The sequence below is a fragment of the Narcine bancroftii genome, chromosome 1, assembly GCF_036971445.1.
Source record: "Narcine bancroftii isolate sNarBan1 chromosome 1, sNarBan1.hap1, whole genome shotgun sequence".
Lineage (NCBI taxonomy): Eukaryota > Metazoa > Chordata > Chondrichthyes > Torpediniformes > Narcinidae > Narcine > Narcine bancroftii.
The window spans coordinates 408483643-408502914 of NC_091469.1; the positions used below are offsets into that span (position 1 = coordinate 408483643).

The 19272-nt window shown below is 40.5% G+C and overlaps 1 protein-coding gene and 1 long non-coding RNA gene across 6 annotated transcripts in view; one reads left to right on the forward strand and one right to left on the reverse strand.

The window, feature by feature from the left end:
• Positions 1–11475, forward strand: part of LOC138751519 (uncharacterized) — a 34162-nt gene extending 22687 nt beyond the window's left edge. Inside the window, exons 2-4 of one of the 3 annotated variants that reach the window (XR_011350027.1) lie at positions 3987–4104; positions 9756–9928; positions 10996–11475. This is a non-coding gene — a long non-coding RNA (uncharacterized lncRNA). The remainder of the gene's footprint in view (positions 1–3986; positions 4105–9755; positions 9929–10995) is intronic. The other 2 variants (XR_011350025.1, XR_011350026.1) reach the window with 2 other exon arrangements.
• The window catches only part of rapgef5a (Rap guanine nucleotide exchange factor (GEF) 5a), a 242463-nt gene that overhangs the window by 112863 nt on the left and 110328 nt on the right, over positions 1–19272 (reverse strand). For all 3 annotated transcript variants that reach the window (XM_069913870.1, XM_069913871.1, XM_069913872.1), the window contains exons 9-10: positions 1068–1183; positions 639–727 (exon numbers count right to left, since the gene is read on the reverse strand). In XM_069913870.1, coding sequence (XP_069769971.1) covers positions 639–727; positions 1068–1183 — 205 coding nt within the window. The remainder of the gene's footprint in view (positions 1–638; positions 728–1067; positions 1184–19272) is intronic.

The window sequence follows — 19272 nt, forward strand, 5'->3', positions numbered from 1 at the left end:
CACAGAGATACATGCATTACATCCAGATGTAGAACATGAAATGTAATGTGACTAATTGGTCACCCTAAAGATTGTAGGAGTAGGGTTCAAGTTTGAAGGCTTGGAATCTCAAATTTTCTCAGTATACCTAAATCATCACTATGTTTGCGTGCTCTTGTTCCTTGCAGTGACTATTGTAAAACGCCAATACTGTTTAGCTTACAAACAAAATTCTGGGGTCCCTCCTTTCCTGTTGTTTTCGCCAGTCACAATATGAACGGCCTCCCAGTTTTTCGACTCTGGGCACAGTGCTTCAGAAACATTTCCACGTATTTGTTTGGAATTTACAATTTGTATTATAGGAATGAAGAAATGCCAGCAGACAATTGCTCATTTAAAATTACCAGTCTGAATTTGACATTCTGCAAAGAGTAATAAAATCTTTGTTAACAGTTTGGAAATGAGTGGAAACCTAGGCATTTTGACATTCATGTGGTACTCCATAAGTGTATTCGACTAAACAATTAACAGTGATCTTGATTCAAAGGGATATCAAAATAATAATGAACTGAACAGTTGTCATTGAGCAGTGGTCACAGATAAAAACATTTTAAGTAGTAGTCATATATTTGATTTAAAGGCAAGATTATTGCCCTTACCTGCCTCTTTGCATTCACCTTCCTCCAGGTGTATATCATTGAGCAGATGCTCCAGAATTTTTTCAGGGGTTCCAGCCACCACCACATACCTGTTAGACAGTGAATATTTGACTGTATCTTCTTCTGCTGAGGACAGTGAAGGATCACTCCATTCATCCTCTGAATCCTCATCAATGTATTTAAAAGAAGGCACATCAAAAGCAGGCATGGTCATGCCATTACTATTTGCAAATATTTTGGAAACCCTTTCATCTTCTAAATAGGGATGAAAAAATCTTAGTATTGAACTTCCCATTGTATTATTTCATTCCTAACTCTCAGAGAATTATGCAATATGAGTTTTGTATTTTGCTCTACTGTACTGAGAGTCTTCAGCTGATATGATCCATCTGGCTGCTATGTGCTCTGCAGAGTATGTGAACCACTTACCTCATATCAATCAAGGCACTCCCTGCTACGGGGGCTGGGCTAGATGACGACACCTTTTGCAGGATGAGTACATCATGGCCTTGTTCTTTAATTCGAATGGTACTCACTTCATTACTCTGTTACACAGAAGAGAAAGCAAATACAAGACTTTCAAGGGATTTTTACAGGGAACAATTCAGCTCGATCAGCTGAAACAGAAATTGCTATGTTGTACAATGTTCATGATAAAACCTAACTTCTTATTTTCCCCTCATTTGCTATTGCCAGCACTCAGTTAAATGCCAACAGTTCACGCATGTAAAGAAATGTTCTTCATTTCTCTATTAACATTTTACAAGACAGTTGAACACAATTAAAGATTGATTTTTTTTTCTCTTTTAACAGACAGATGTTTTCAGGGTCAAAAGTCCAATGTAAAGAAACAAAACTATTAGTTTTATGCTGATTTGTCATATTTCAGAAAATGAGAGCCTTGGTATTGACTTTATTTTCTATTAGAATCAGAATCAGGAATTATTGTCATGAATAAGTCATGAAATTCAGAGTTTTGCGGAAGCTTCATCGTACAAACGTACATATTATAACCATCTTACGACATTACTACAAGAAATAAAGTGATACAACAATAATACTGCACAAAAAGTAAGGCAGTATCTTTGGTTCATTGATTATTTATGAATCTGGTGACAGCGGGGAAGAAACCGTCCTTGTACTGCTGAGTGCTCATCTTTAGGCTCCTGTACCTTTTTCTCAATGGTAGCAGAGTGAAGAGGGTATGATCTGGGTGGTGGTGGGAAGGGGGGGGGGGGGTCATCCTTTGAGAATAGAGGCTGCTTTTTTAAGACACCACCTCATGTGGATGTCCTTGATGGAGTGAAGCCTGGTGCCTGTGATGTCGCAGGCTGAGTTAACAACCCTCTGGAGTTTATTTTTGCCCTGAGAGTTGGTGCCTCCATACCAGGCAGTAATGCAACCAGCCAGAATGCTCCCCACAGTATACCTGTAGAAGTTTACATGTCTTCTGTGACATAACGTATCTCCTCAGACACCTCGCAAAGTATAGCCACTGGTGAGCCTTACATCAATATGGAGGCTCCAGCACAGATCCTCAGAGATGTTGACATCAGGAATTTGAAGTTCTTGACCCTCTGAGTCTTTGATGAGGACTGGGTTGTGTTTGCCTGATTTCTTCCTGATGTCCACAATCATCTCCTTGGTTTTGCTGACATTGAGAGCAAGGTTGTTGTCGTTACACCATTCAACGAGCTGATCTATCTCCCTCCTGTATGCTTCCTCATTGCCGTTTGTGATTTTGCCAACAACTGTGGTGTCATCAACAAACTTGTAGATAGCATTGGAATTGTACACCCACAGTGATTATAATGAGTAGAGCAGTGGGTTGAGCAGCCATCCTTGGGGTGCACCTGTGTTGATGATCAGTGAGAACCATGTGGTCTTCTGATGACAAAGTCAAGGATCCAGTTGTAGAGTGGGGTACAGAGGCCTAGATTTTGTAGCTTCTTGATCAGCACTGAGGGAATAATGGTATTGAAGGCTGAGCTGTAGTTCATGAAGAGCAGCCATATGTATGAGTTGTTGTTTTTGAGGTGATCCAGAGCTGAGCAGAGAGCCAGCGATACTGCATTTGCCATGGAGCAATGGTGATGATAGGTGAATTGCAGTGGGTCCAGATCGTTACTTAGGTATCTGCTAACTCTGGCCATGACCAGCACCTCAAAGCATTTCATCACAGTAGAAAGTAGTGCTACTGGGTGGTAGTCGTTGAGACCGTCCACACTATTCTTCTTGGGTACTGAGATTATTGATGCCCTTTTGAAGCTGGTGCGAATCTCTGACTGCCACATGCAGATTTCCATACTTAAATTTAGATATTACACCACTGAAAATATTTTAAATCAGCTGGTTAAAATTTCACAGAAGGCAATTAATTAAAAGCAGAATGAATTCATTTAATAGCATCATATTTTTTTTATAAGACGACAAGACGAATAGCAGTCTTGGTCGAGTGATGGTTTTCTTATCTCTGAGGCTACAAGGTGAAAGGTTCAATGCCCTCTCCAGAGCTTTGAGTACATTATTAGAAGAGATTATAATTGTGGTCATTGCTGAATTGTCCTGTAATACAGCAGTGATACTGTTTCATTGACCTTAAATCATAGGCAAAAGTTTGGATGGCTTTGCTACCCTCAGAGGGTCTTTCAAATGGTCTTCAAAATAGTGAGTGTTGATTCATCAGCTGAGAGAGTGTGGTTGGTGATAATCAGAAAGATGTTTTCTCAATTATATTCAACCTCATTGTGTCCAATGAGGTTGAGGGCTTCCAGGAATCTTCTTGACTACATTTACTGTGTAGTCATTCTTTTGAGTCTCTTTTGCAGTGTGCAGTCTATACTGGTAGCTGAAGTACTGATTCTCTAAGTATGAATATGTTGGGCTATTACTTGTCTGTAATATTTCTTCCCCAATTTTGCTAAAATGTCTACATATTAATTTTTACGTCTTTGAATGCTAGCAAGTTTGAATCAGCTGGTTAGATTGATGACCCTGTTGGTTTAATTATAGTAGAGCTTAATAGGATTGTTGATAGAATTAAGAGGTTGATAAGTTTTTTTTGAGCACCAAGAATCAACCATGTTATTGTTAGTCTGGCTTCAAATGTTGGAGAGATAAGAGATTCCCTTTCCTGGAAGGAAATGGTGAATTAGGTGTGATGTAAATAAAAATCTAGTTGTTTCACTGTTACCTCTTATTCCATTTGTATTTAATTAATTAACCAAATTTAAATTCGACAGCTACCAATAGTAAGGTCTCAGCCTCTGTATTATTAATCTTATTACTTGATGTTGCCGGATGCATCAAATGATCTTTTTGTATAAATTCCTTCATTTTTTAAATCAGATATTGTATGACACAAAGGAATTCGACAGATGCTTTAAAGGCATTACACTCAAATATTATTTCAAGCATCACGAGAAGACTCTATAGCCTCACATTGAAGCGATGGTGGTGAGGTAAGGTCAGGCACTTTCCATTACTATCTGTCACATAGTGAACCGGAGCTGACTTTTGTTGTAAATGTATGACCCACTGCATATCTCTCTAATGACTTAAACAGAAAATAATGAGTCTCAGAATGGTTTGTGCACTTGATTGTCCTTGACACATACTGCAACTCCAGGACAGTTACCTATACTATTATAAAACATCCCTGCTATATCAGGGATGTTTCTGCTTCATTCTGTCAATAAGAATAGACCACCTATCTGAATGTCATTGGTGAAAAAGAGGTAGACATTTCCTCAAAGATCTGATAACAAATTATCTAGAGGTAGAGAACGTGGTAAAAAATTAATGAGGGAGCATTTCTAAAAGGGAGATTATTTTTAAACCTTAAATTGTTTGAAGTAGGAGAAAAAGATATATGACCCAGGGTATAGAAATTAATCTACTTACAGGTCTGGTCTTGACAGTGTATGAACAGCACATGCCTTTGCAGAATGGCCCCTGGCCTTCATTTAATTATTCTGTGCCACTTGCAAGGATCAGACACACCTCCCATAGGTACCTTACTCATCTCAGGTAGCCTAACTCACCAGAGTGTGAACATCAGGAGTCAACAGAGAGGAGGCAGAGAAGAAAGCCACCTTTCTGTCCAAGCAGAGAGATTTCAAATTAGTCTGAATAAAGAAGTTACTTTTAGATAGCAACTGGGCTTGCCTCTCACCACAAAGTATTAAAGCCAATCAGATTTCTGCACATTAGTGATCAGTTTAATACAGAGGAACTAGGATGCTTGAGTCACAACATCATAGAGATACAGCCTTGGGCCAATGCTGATCATCAATTAACTAAAGCTTAACTTCTATTTAAGTGCCTGCATGTAACTGGGCACAGAGATAACACTGTTAATACTGTTTGTATGTGTATGGCTGGCCTGCCCCTTGCTGATTGTACCTGTGACTCCTCCCCTTTGATTCCCCTAATAAAGGTGGCAACGCCATAACCCCTCCCCTAGAACAAGCTTGGGTCTCGGGTCAGCAATGTGAGACGTGCCTTCTGTTTATGGTAATAAAAGCCTATCAGTCAGGTAACTTTGAGTCTTTGGAGTTACTGATAGCACATCAATATGATGCAGGTGTTTTGGGTCCAAAATATAGTTAGGTTGTTTTGCATTTACTCTCACTGAATCTTTAAGAAGCTTTAGCACAAGAGAGCCCGTGGAGGAAGCAACCACAGCAAAATATATGGAGGAGTTGATCACACAGTTCCACCTTGAGAGGAGGTTTAGGGTCAGAATCCTTCATCAAGACCAAGGGTGGTAATAAGATTAGGGTTGGTACGAAGAGAGTTCAGTGCTGTGTGTTCTGAGGGAGTGAGCTTAGTGTGGATTAGGGGAGTGGAGAAATCAAGGTGGTTGATATGGTGCAAGCTGCCATAGAGGGTGACAGACAGGTATAATTACAACACCTAAAAATCATTTAATCAGAGACAATGCATAGAAAAGCTCCAAAGGATATGGGCCAAACGCAGACAAATGGGATTCACTGAAATAAGCATCTTGTATGACTTGGAGCAGTTGGCCAAAGCGCCTGCTTCCTTGCAGTATAACTCAATGAATCTAAACCAAAAAAGACAATCAGATTTGATGACATGGAAGATGTCAACCTTGAATACTAATTCAATTCAAACAAAGTATTGGTTTACATGTCTCCAATGTGCTGACATCATTCAAAATACTGAAGAGATTCAACTACGAAGGGAGAACATAATTCATTTAAATTCTGTCACTTGCATTAGTCATTAAAGATATTGTAGCGACCGTGAAAATAACTTCAGTATTCAACTTCACTGCATTTAGATGTTTGTATTCCTGAGTTTATGCCCCAACAGACTTCTGATGCATTTGAACTGCAATTAAGTCTTCTTAATTTTCCTGAAGAGGGGGACTAGGCCAAGATTTTTTTGCTAAATATTTATTGAAGAAAAGTAGACAACAATCATAAATTGCAACTCTCATTCATCAATTAATTTAATTCACCATCAGCAAACTTTTATTGCCTCACCTCTTGAGTTTATGAATCAGAGACCTACAATGAGACATAACCTGAGTCTAACCAAGAGATGATATAATGTCTTAGCACTGTTTTCAATGGACAATTCATGTTAAATGCCCTTCTGACAGCAACACCTCCAGAAGCACACTAATGGAGATATATTAATGTATCTTATGGGAAATTAGACATGCAATGATGATCATTGATCAACCACAGTGCTGCAATAAGGGATCCAAAATAATATTTATGGTATGCACACACACCTGATGCATCGCACCTCAGAAGACATATTAGTAAATGGTCCTACTGACAGTAAATTTCTGGTTTAAAAAAAAATGTAGGGAGCAATTGTATCAAGATACTAAATGGTGTCCAAAGTTAATTTTACATCTGTGCACCTATTTTGGAGTATCATAACCCAGGCTTTCAATAAAGTTCTTTCCAGAGAGTTAGAATGTCCCTACCTCCACTTGACTTCTGCTACCTTTATATGCCTTATATTACAGCAAAGAATGTGTAAATGTCTTGCAAGGCATTTGAGTGACATGAATAAACAGTCAACAGTGTGTGTAAATTGTGGGATTTGGATAGGGGGCATGCAGTGTATTACATTGATGAGGGTTAGATGAAGCATAAAGATGCTTTGGACCTACCCCAATTAAGAGGGATTACTAATGTGAATAATGAATTATGTTGGGCCTCTGGCTGCTATTTGGTTGGATTTGGCATTTTGTAATGCATTCATTGAACCCAACAATATCATTGGAATGGTCAGATGGGCAGAACAGTAGCTCACGGAATTCGATCCAAATAAGTGGAAGCTAATGCATTTGAGGAGATGCAACAAAGCAAGAGAATAAACAATAAATGGGGAGGAACAGAATGATTTTGGAGTTCATGCCCATAAATATTGAAAGCTTGCATAACAGACCATTATTTACAAATTATTTACAAATGCATACTGATTTCCCTTACTGGGAAGGCATGTAATATATGAGCAGTGAGGTTATGTTAGAACTGTATTCAATAGTAGACCACCGTTTGAAAACTGCAAGTGATTTTAGACATCAGCTGACGGGAGAGAATGATAGTTTGGCCTATCCACAGAAGGAAATAACTACCCTACTCTTGACAGAGGAAGTGCTGAGCAGATGGTGCAGAAATTTACAATGCATTTACTAGGATTAGAAAAAATATCTTTAAGAAAAAATCAGATGGGCTGTGGTTATTTCCTTTGTAACAGATAAGTCTGAAGGGGTATTTATGAAGTGTTTAAAGTTAATGAGGAGTATACATAGAACATTAGGACATCAGAAATATTTGGCCTCTCACATTTGCTGGCCAGTCAATAAAATTTTTAGTTTAGAGATCTAGCATGGTACAGTCCTCTGACCCATGAGCCCATGATGCCCAAAAACACTTTCTGACACCCCGACCGCGAACCTCGGCTTGGCTGCCCGGCCATCCAAGCTCTCAACGCCCCAGTTGCCCACCCAACTGTGCACCTGATACCCCAAGCACAGATCCTCACTCCAGCCATTCACCCACCGGAGCTCTCGACACTCCAAACATGAATCCTCTCCTCAGCTATCCACCCACCAGAGCTCCAGAAGCCCCGAGCATGGATTCCTTGACTTACCGCAGTCAAAAGTAGTATGCGTGTAATAGTCAACCCCCTAAATTTGACGAGAAATTGCTCCCCAAAATTCCGACTATTACACAGGTACCGCACGGATGGCAGTCTCTTCAATCTGAGGCGCCTGCAAGCTCACACCAAGACACAAGAGAAACTTGTCCGTGAACTACTCTTTGCAGACGATGCCGCTTTAGTTGCCCATTCAGAGCCAGGTCTTCAGCGCTTGACGTCCTGCTTTGCGGAAACTGCCAAAATGTTTGGCCTGGAAGTCAGCCTGAAGAAAACTGAGGTCCTCCATCAGCCAGCTCCCCACCATGACTACCAGCCCCACCACATCTCCATCGGGCACACAAAACTCAAAACGGTCAACCAGTTTACCTATCTCGGCTGCACCATTTCATCAGATGCAAGGATCGACAATGAGATAGACAACAGACTCGCCAAGGCAAATAGCGCCTTTGGAAGACTACACAAAAGAGTCTGGAAAAACAACCAACTGAAAAACCTCACAAAGATAGGCGTATACAGAGCCGTTGTCATACCCACACTCCTGTTCGGCTCCGAATCATGGGTCCTCTACCGGCACCACCTACGGCTCCTAGAACGCGTTGTCTCCGCTCCATCCTCAACATCCATTGGAGCGCTTACATCCCTAACGTCGAAGTACTCGAGATGGCAGAGGTCGACAGCATCGAGTCCACGCTGCTGAAGATCCAGCTGCGCTGGATGGGTCACGTCTCCAGAATGGAGGACCATCGCCTTCCCAAGATCGTGTTATATGGCGAGCTCTCCACTGGCCACCGTGACAGAGGTGCACCAAAGAAAAGGTACAAGGACTGCCTAAAGAAATCTCTTGGTGCCTGCCACATTGACCACCGCCAGTGGGCTGATAACGCCTCAAACCGTGCATCTTGGCGCCTCACAGTTTGGCGGGCAGCAACCTCCTTTGAAGAAGACCGCAGAGCCCACCTCACTGACAAAAGGCAAAGGAGGAAAAACCCAACACCCAACCCCAACCAACCAATTTTCCCCTGCAACCGCTGCAATCGTGTCTGCCTGTTCCGCATCGGACTTGTCAGCCACAAACGAGCCTGCAGCTGACGTGGACTTTTTACCCCCTCCATAAATCTTCGTCTGTGAAGCCAAGCCAAAGAAAAGATAGTATGACCTCTCTTCTGTACCTCTATACAAGTACTGCTTAAAGAAATCTCTTGGTGCCTGCCACATTGACCACCAACAGTGGGCTAATATCACCTCCAACTGTGCATCTTGGCGCCTCACAGTTCGGTGGGCAGCAACCTCCTTTGAAGAAGACCGCAGAGCCCACCTCACTGACAAAAGACAAAGGAGGAAAAATCCAACACCCAACCCCAACCAACCAATTTTCCCTTGCAACCGCTGCAACTGTGCCTGCCTGTCCCGCTTCGGACTTGTCAGTCACCAACGAGCCTGCAGCAGACGTGGACATACCCCTCCTAAATCTTCATCTGCGAAGCCAAACCAAAGAAGAAAGAAAGATAGTATGACCAATATACTATTCCTTTTCTTAAAATCTTACTCTATTTGTACATTAGAACAGAATGATACAGAAGAGTATCAACTCACTGTATGCAGTACTGTAAACCTACTCCACAACAATCTAATTCCTCCCTACTTCACACCCATAATTCTATTTCTCTTAGATCCATGTGCCAATTTAAGAATCTTTTGAACGTCCCTATTGTATCAGCCTCTACCACCATCCCTGGTAATGCATTCCAGGCACCCATCCTTCTCTGTAAAAAAAACAATTACCTCTGAAATCTCCCCAAAGCTTTCCTCCACTCACCTTAGACAGATGTTCTCTGGTATGTGCTTTCAGTGATTCAAAGCAGGGTGCAGGTTTTTAAAAAAAAATGATTGAACAGTTTGAGTGGAATTGAAGGGAAATATTTTCACCTGGGAACTCACTAAAAGGGTAACCTTTACTGCATTTAGAAATATTCAGATGCATTGCTGAAGAATCTGCTGTACCCTGGATATAGATGCAATGATGCTAGAAAGCTCATCTTCAAGCTGCATGGATACAATGAGTCAACTACCCTCCATCTGTATCAATTTTTTAAATGATTCTGTAATTCAAATACCCAGCTAGAGAAATTGGAATAAAGGTAATTATAGATTATAAACAATTCCTTACACTATCTGCAGAGGGTTATACAAAAAGTTAACAATTGAAATGTGAATATTTGCCCAATCTTGTGCAAATTCATGGAAAAGATATATAAATTCAACTTAATGAAACGTAAATGTTGGTTATTAAAATCCACTTTAAAGGGATAAGTCTTCATTAGGGTTAGGATTATTCACATATATAACAAACACCAAAGGTCCCAACGTCAATCTTTGTGGGACACCACTAAGCACAAACATCCAACTGCAAGAACAACCCTCTCCTATCGCCCCCTTTCTCTCCTATTGCCAAGCCAACCTTTAAACCGTTGACATATTTGCCCTGGATTCCATGGGCCCAAACTGCTTGAACTAGTCTACCAAAAGAGACTTTGTCAAAAGCTTTTCTAAAGCCCATGTCAGTCACATCTCCTGTTTTGCTCTCATCATTACACTTTCTTAGCTCTGCAAAGAATTCAATCAAATTGGTTGGATCAGAGCTTGACAAAGCTCTGATCTGTTCCTTCCTCTCCAAGTTATCATTAATTCTCTCCCTCAGAATTCTTTTCTATGTTGTTCCTACCACTGAAGCCTTTAGTTGCCAGTTTAGACTTTTAAACATACATACAGCAAAGTAACAGGCCACTTCGGCTCCTGAGTCCATGCTGCCCAATTTTCCCCCAATTAACCTATACACCCAGTACGTTTTTGAACGGTGGGAGGAAATCAGAGCCTCTAAAGAAAACCCACTCAAACACAGGGAGAACGCACAAACTCCTTACAGGATTCAAACTCTGATCCAGTCCTGAACACTGGCGCTGTAAAGGCATTGCACTAATCACTGTGTCAACCTTGCCACCTTTTCCCCCACTGCTTTTCTTGAGAAGGGAATCACATGTGGTGTTTTACAGTTGTCTGGAACATCAGATGTGGTGTTTTACAGTTGTCCAGCATAGATTTAGAAATCTCAGCCAAAGACCTTTGCTCATGTTTGAAATTAAAATATATTTTAGAAAAATAGGATAGTTTTTCAAAAATACAGTATATGCATTTTGTTTATTTTTAGGTTCCAAGAATCTGGATAAAGAAATTTCCACAGCATATTTAAATAGGAGTATGAACAGAAAAATGATCCTGCATGAGGCCACAAACATAATGTCTGATACTAATGTATAAATATTTAAGGGAGTTGAATAATGATTCTTCATCCAATATTTTAACAGCGATCTCTAGTGTGCAGCTAGATTCTATATGCAAGAAAAAAATGTTTTATGTTATCTTGCTCATCCTTTGAAAAAGGGACACTTTCAAGATCAGTACAGCCCATTTTATTGTTCTACTTTGAAAGCTAACTTTGTGATTGATAATGCTTTGAAGTATATTTCTTTCAATGAATAATGCACACAGATGTTTGCCTTGAAGTTCTGTTTGAAATGATACATCTTGAAGCAACTTTATCTGACCAACAGCTGTTCAGAGTCTTTCCTATGCTTTACCAATTTATGTTGCAAGGTAAATAATTAAGTAAAAAAGAACTTGACAAACATTTTAGAGATTACCTAACAATAACTGTTCATTCTCTATTTAGATAAGAGTATACTGTAGAATCAGAAACTAGCATCAGTCAATTCAACCTCAGGGATAGAACACATTTATAGGATATTCAATACACTGTGCTGAATTAACATAGTAGCGAAAGTAGAATATGCTACAGGCCCCAGACTTTCAAGGATCCCCGCATCCATGTACTATGAATTATGAGAAATATTTTAGTTTTCATCTTTGTGCAGCAACTATGAAATACCACACTGATAGTCTGTGTTAATAAGCTCAATGAACATCTTTAATCAGGGTTATTACCACAGTCTATAGTCTGATAAGAGGTGATAATTGGCTAAAATCACTAACCTTAAAGAATGGGTGCCACTGTCCTTGCCTCGCCCAACTGCCTCGCTCATGCCAGCTGTCCGCCCGCTGCCGCCTCCCCTGTCCGCCTCCCTGCCCCCCTCCCAATCTAACTTCTAGTGTAGGAGGAAAGAGGCAGTGCTGCTGGAGTTCACCGGAGCGCCACTCCAGCATCTGATCGGACTGCTTTAGGGCTGCCACATAGCTTCCACTGGCCTCAGTTTGCACTTATCTGGATGATTGAATGTGTGTCACACTTCACAGCCCTTAAGTGCAAATCAGACCAAGGCTCCACATTTTAAATAATTTTCATGAATATTTACTGGGGGTCTTGGTGAGAGCAGCACCTGCATCAATGATAAGCTAAAAGAGGGCAACAGTTCATTTCCAAGCATTTTTTTCATCTTTTGGATGCAGACTGTTCTAGATTCCTACCCTGTGAGGCACACCTAAGCCTCATATCATGGTTGCGCCTATTCCAACCTTTTGACTTCCATTGACTTCCAATGTTATGTCTAGTTTCTACTATGCCAAATAGACAGCAATCCCCACAAATATGAACTATCTATGCTAACCACTGCTTCTTGGCAACATTGATCATGTAAGTGAGGAGACTATATCCCTGAAAATGATCATTAGGAAGCCAGAGTTTAAAAAAAACCAATGCACACAGGAGCCTGGTTTCTATTTCCAGCTGACACACACTGTCCAAATTTGCAAGGTTCTGCAAACATACATTTAATGGTGAATGCACAGCAAAGCATCTGCAATTAAGTGTTACTTATTCAATATTGCAGCTTACAGACAGTCAAGTAGAGTCTGACAGACTTCCAAAGTATGTTTAGAACTAATTGTATCATTCCACACTCTCAGCAGGAAACATAAGTTATAAAGCTATTGTCAGAGCATTGCAGCCTCGTCCACAAATGGCTCTTCCCTCTAGCACGCCTTCCCTGTCGGCAGCACCAAAATGTCAATTTAGCCTTTTTATAAGATTTTTTTGAGCGAATTGGAAACAACAACCCAATATTTCTGGAGTAATAAATAAACTGCTAGTCGAACTTAACAAGTCAGGCAGCATCTGCGGAAGGAAGTGGATTGTCAACATTTTGGGTTGAGACCCTTCAGCTGGACTAGAAGAGTACAAGGGAAATAGCCAGTATAAAGACACAAAGGGGAGCAGAGTTGCAATAGCTGACAAATGATAAGTGGATCCAGGTGAATAAGAGTTTATTGACAGGTAGAGTCATATGAGAGAGGGAAGGGTGGAGATAGCAAAATAGCTTGGTGGTAGTAAGTGCCCTAGATTCTAGCAAATCAACATCACTGAACTCTTTTATTTGCCTTTATTAAATGCATTAGTGATCAATATGTATGCCAGGGCTGGAGGAAGGAATATTTTTTTCTTATTGAACATTAGTTTCAAACACATTTAGTCAAAAGAAAGTGATACAAGCCTCTTATATTCTGACCCACTAATAATAAACAAGGGTCAGCACTCCCTGCTGCAACTGAGGGGTACTTTGATTAACATACCAGTTACTCTGAAGATCTGACAACTTAGCACCACATCATCAGGAAATATAACTAACTTTATGTGAGATATTTTCCAGTCAGAGAAGGATTTTATTGCTCTTTACAGGTTGCATTCAATATCAAATGATGTGGCTAAATAGACAATGGGGTTATTTTCAACTTTGGGTGCTAATAGTCCATGGAAAATCATCCATTTAACATCATCTGATGAATCCCTTCCATCAACATTTATGAGCAGGGAAAAGAAACATCAAATGAAAAAATATTCGTTGTACAAAAGTGTGGGAGACAAAATTAAAGTCACCTCTGTGGTCCTCACTGCTTCTGCTTCCCATCACCTCCCAGTGAAATCAGTTGAGGCTTGCACAATGTTTTTTTAAACCAGTCATTTGATCAGAAACAAGTTTCACATGCTGTTTGATGTAAAGAGTGAATTTTCCCGAATTACTATGGAAACAAAATGTCTGCTGCCAAAGCAGCTGCAGCACTCTTCTTTTTATTGTTCAGCAAGACACCAGAAAGAAGGACAGACAATAAAATGCACCTTTTTGTGTAACTTAAAATGTGTTTATCAGAGTAATTGAAAGTGCACTCAAATTGTTGTAGATGACATGTAAAGAGGGGAAAGCATTTAAATAATAGCATGGATATTTGAAAAACCAATCAGGCCAAGTTTTAGAAGCCATTTGAGGTGTTGTGTTTCATTTGAAACCCAATACTATAAAATATGACAGGACTTTAGAGTGGATCCAGAGGAGCTTACTCAGAACAGGTGAGGGACTTCAGTTTTGAGAAGAATTGCCTTTGGTTCTTGAGATGGAAAAGATTGAATAAATATTCAAGATAATGTAAAGCAGAAAGAAGGATTGACAACCCAAGTTTAGAGCCGCGATTATTTTCCCAGAAATGCAAATGTTAAGAGGCACGCTCATTAATGAGAAGATTTTTTTAAAGCAAGTAGATGTTTCCACTAACAGAAGTAAAGTGATTGCCAAGCCCACAAATCTAATGGTGAATTAGGATAATCTGGTAAAAGCAAACAGAAATTATTTTCAAATTGGAATTCAAATACTTAATTAATATCTGCAAGAAAAATAATTGCAGGATTTGGGGAAAATTAGGGTGGTAGGAAGAATTGCATAGCTCTGTCACAGATACAGTACTAGCCAGATGGGCCAAACATCCTCATCCTGATCCAAAAATTACTTAATCAAGTAGTCATTCATGAATGGCCTACGTAAATATCTGCTGTCAAATTTTCAGTTCAGCTTTGTGTTGCACAATGTCTTATCCATATTCACCATTTCTCTCTATATTCTCTCCCAAATGTAATATTTGGCTTTCAGGACGCTGAGGAAATTTATTGCTTGAATTGTTGACAACTTATGTAATCACGAAAGCAACTAATCATGGAGTTCGAACCTACCACTCAGTTATTTTCAGGAATGTATTTTATAGACCTTTGAATTTTGTTTATATAAGAATAAAAGGTTTTAAAAAAAAATGTTGTTAATGTATTATGTACGTTTTCTTAATCTTTCTTTTCTTAAACTCTTCTCTTTTCTTTTTCTTTCTTTTCTTTGCGGGGGGGGTTTCTATTATCTGTGGGGGGGATAAGATATGTATCAAACTTTTTTTTCTTTTGGAATAGTACAATGGAATATGTGTGTTGATAAATAAAATTTACAAAAAATGGAACATAACTATATTAATATAGAATATTCCATAAATGGTGCTATTTTGCTAAATGCACTAAAATGAAAACTTTTCACATGACAATACTGAGGTCACTATAAAGATTTATATTAATATTTATAAATATTTAAAGATTGAAATATATACTTCGGCTCTTATTTCCATCTTGATCTTGCTCCGCAATTCCTTTATTTTCTGAGCATCAGTGGAGATGCATGGGCATAATTAGAACAGGACACAGGTTTGCTGGGGGCTCTGCACCTTTCTGTGTCTAAAGGCAAAGTCCAATAGGCTACTCACTACTTTGAAAATTCAAAATTATGAAATTTTGACATCAGTCTCTGAAATTTATTTTGTGGTGAAAATTGGTTTACTTTGCTTCCAAAAATGCAACTGGAATTTCCAGTGGCGGGGCTGTGATTGTCATGGGTTGTTGGTGGATTACACAACCACTGCAATTCATCCACTGCAGTACATTACAAATTCTGGGCATTTTTAAGATGGTTACCACATGTCTTGAAAATTGATCCAATTTAGGTTCAGATGGATATTATTTGGGCATTCATACCATACAGCACATGGGTTCCAGAGGTCATTAAAATGAGGGTTTAAAGAATAGCAGAAAGAACTGTATTCAGTTCTCTATGATTAGTTTGACTTTTTTCTTTTTCTTGCACTATTTTTTATTTATTTTGTAAGTTGGTTAAAAGAAATGTTTACGCTATGATGCAAACCAATAAATTCTGACTCTGATTCATTAAATCTAAAAGCAATTAAATCAAAGTTGTCATTTCCTTCATAGATGGTGAATTCCTGAGCACCATATCACATCACATAAATAATGTTTTTTTCTTGTACTTTAAGTTGCCTTAACCCATATTTAAGTGATTTAAAGTAGGCGACTTGGTTTTCCAGCTTTTTGATGAGAATAGTTTATCTCCTTCTTCAAACTGTTAATCATTGTATTTTTCTATCCAATTGTCTCTACTTTAAGAAGAGCAAACACAGCGGTAGTCTCCCATAATTAATCCTTCATTCCTGCTACCTTTACGTCTAAATCCTTGACATTGTTCCTTAGCTGTGGAGCCCAGGATCAAACACTGATAAAGAGTCCTGAAACTGAAATGTGAACTGATTCTCTTTCCACAAATGCTGCCTGATCTTCTGAATGTTTCAAGCTTTCTTTTTATTTTAATTTTCCACTGTCTGTAGTTTTCTTTTTGATGTTTGAATGCTTTAACTATTGTATTGCAAGTTTTTCATGAAGGCTTAGTATAGCTTCTTTGCTTTTGTCAAGAATCAAGTCAAGTTTATTGTCATCTGATTGTACAAGTACAACCCGATGAAACAGCATTCTCCGGTCCTCGGTGCAAAACATGTAGACACACCACCAGACATAGCACACATACAGACAAATAATACATATGCTGGACAAGTATTCTATCTATTCCAATAAATAAATATTGTTTCATGAATATGAGAGTCTCGGATGGTGAGTGTGTACAGTTCCTTTGGTCGTTCAGCATTCTCACTGATCGTGGGAAGAAGCTGTTTGTCAGCTTGGTGCTGGCTCCAATACTCCTGTATCTCTTGCCCCACAGGAACAGCTGAAAGATGCTGGGTCCAGGATGGAATTGGTCCTCAATGATTTTGTGTGCCCTCTTCAGACAATGATCCCAATAGATCATGCTGAATTTAGGTGGGGGGAAGACTCCAGTGATCCTCTCTGCCCATCTTATGGACCTGGGAATTGACCTCCGATTCATTTCTCTAAAGCAATCGACACATTGTGGTGCAGCTGGCCACAGCACTCTTGATAGAGCTCCTATAGAAGGGTAATATAATCGTGGCCAGTAGCCTTGCCCACTTCAGTCTTCTCAGGAAGTGCAGTGACCACAATAGGTCTCTGGTTAAGTGAACTCCAAGGAACTTAGTCCTCTCCAGTGTAGTGGAGGGTGATCATTCCTGGTCCTTCTGAAGTCCACAACCATCTTCTTCATCTTGTCCACATTGAGACTCAGGTTGTTACTCTTGCCCTATTTCACACAATTTTCCACCTCTTTTCTGTAGTGCGACTCGTCATTGCAGCTGATAAGGCTCAATTACTCTTGTATCATCTGCAAACTTAATGACATTGTTGAAGTTGTATCTGGTGATACATTTGTGGGACAATAGAGTGAATGGGGTTGGGGGAGGGGGGTGCTGAGCACATAGCCCTGAGGTGCACCAGTGCTCAATGCGACGGTGCTCAATGTTCTGCTACTGACCCAGATAGACTAGTGTTCTGTTAGGAAGTCCAGGATCCAGTTACAGAGAGGGATGTTGTGTCCACCCTCTGGGAAATGATCATATTAGATCCCCATCTAAGTCCATAAACAGCAGCCTGGCATATGGGGCGTCGTTCCCTAGATGGGGTAGGACAGAGTGAAAGGGCAAGGCATCATCTGTGGAATAGTTCTATAGATAAATCAAAATGGGTCTAGCGCTCTGGGAGCTGTGTTTTCTATCATCAGATGCTCATAATGGTGGAGGTCAGTGCCACAGGGCGGTAGTCATTGAGGCTTGCTATTGTCGCCCTCTTGGGAACCAGGATGATGGTGGCTGTCTTGAATCCTGCTGAATGATGGACCGCTGCAGAGATGAGTTGAAAATGTCCGTGAAGACCACCGTCAATTGGTCTGCACAGACCTTCATTACAACTAAAAATATCAAATAAGATATCTTAAAATATCTCCTTCGGCTTGTCCCGTAAAGATTTTGGTAACAACACCATGGCCTTACTATGATGGACACATACTCAGGAGTCCTGGTGGCAGTGCCTTGTAACCATATCAACCAGGACACCACCATTAAAGGGCTACAGTATCTTTCCTCAACGTATGGAGTGCCCTAGTAAATCCAATCACAGGAAACAAAGGCCAGGACTGGGCCACAGAATTGAGAATCTCTTGGGTGTTGCACATACCCTATCACCCGCAGGCAACTGGCTGATTGAATGCATGGCGGCCTCTTAAAGCAACTTATCTGCACACTGTCCCCTGCACACAGTGTGCTACAGCAGGCAGTAGACCAGCTGAACTCCAGTCCATTCACCTGGCATCTTCTGGCATTCCATCCACCAAAGTTGGAAACGGTAGAGTCCACTAAGCACTGGGGTAGAGCATGGGTGCAACAGCCACAATGATTAACCTGATGAGAGTGAGTTGTCACACCTCCTTTGCAGATGATGGCACTGTGGATGCTGGCAGTGACAATGGCCATAACACTCGGGATCAGTTGGACCTACAACACCTTCCTCCAGGTGGCATTCCTCAGATTGCTGGATCTGCATGCAAACCCGGTGCACGCTGCAGAAGGACTGCCGCTTACACTGATTCCATTTCAACAAGAAGAGATAAACTGCCTAATGATATCATCAGCTCCACGAACTCTGGGGTCGTGTATTGGGGACAGGGATGTGTGGGGTGGAGGGAAGTTGTTCCTCATATTTTAACCTCACCTCCAGAAACCCCCAGTAGAGTGGATGCTTAAAGGGTGGGTTTTTTCCTCTCTTTAATTCGGCCAACTGCAAAGTCCTGACTCTCAGAGTGAACCCACAAATGGTGAGCAGGCCTAAGGAATATTGGTGCAGAACGTATGACTCACACTGGTTCAACCACTCGGTAGGGCTCAGCAATTGAGAGCAGTGGAGTTATCCAGGTATGATAGTGCATTCAGCCAATGTAACAGCAAAAGTAGTTGTCCATTGAATATTAAACAGCACACACTGGATATGCGACCACTATGCCTATCCTTGGTTCCCCACGGGTTGGTACAGTTGCTACTTTCCAGGATTCATTGATTATTCAGAAATCTAATGGCAGAAGCTGTCTCCGTGCCACTGAGGGCTCATCTTTAGGCTCCTACACCTCCTTCTTGATGGTAGCAGAGTGAAGAGGGCATGGCCTGGGTGGTGAGGGTCTTTGAGGATAGATGCTGCTTTTTTAAGATGTTGCCTCATGTAGATGTCCTCGATGGAGTGATGTCTGGTGCCTGTGATGTCACAGATTGAGTTAACAACCCTCTGGAGTCTATTCTTAACCTGAGACTTGGTGCCTCCATACCAGACAGTGATGCAACCAGCCAGAATGCTCTCCACGGTACACCTGCAGAAGTTTACGAGAGTCATCAGTGACGTACCGAATCTCCTCAGACACCTCACGAAGTA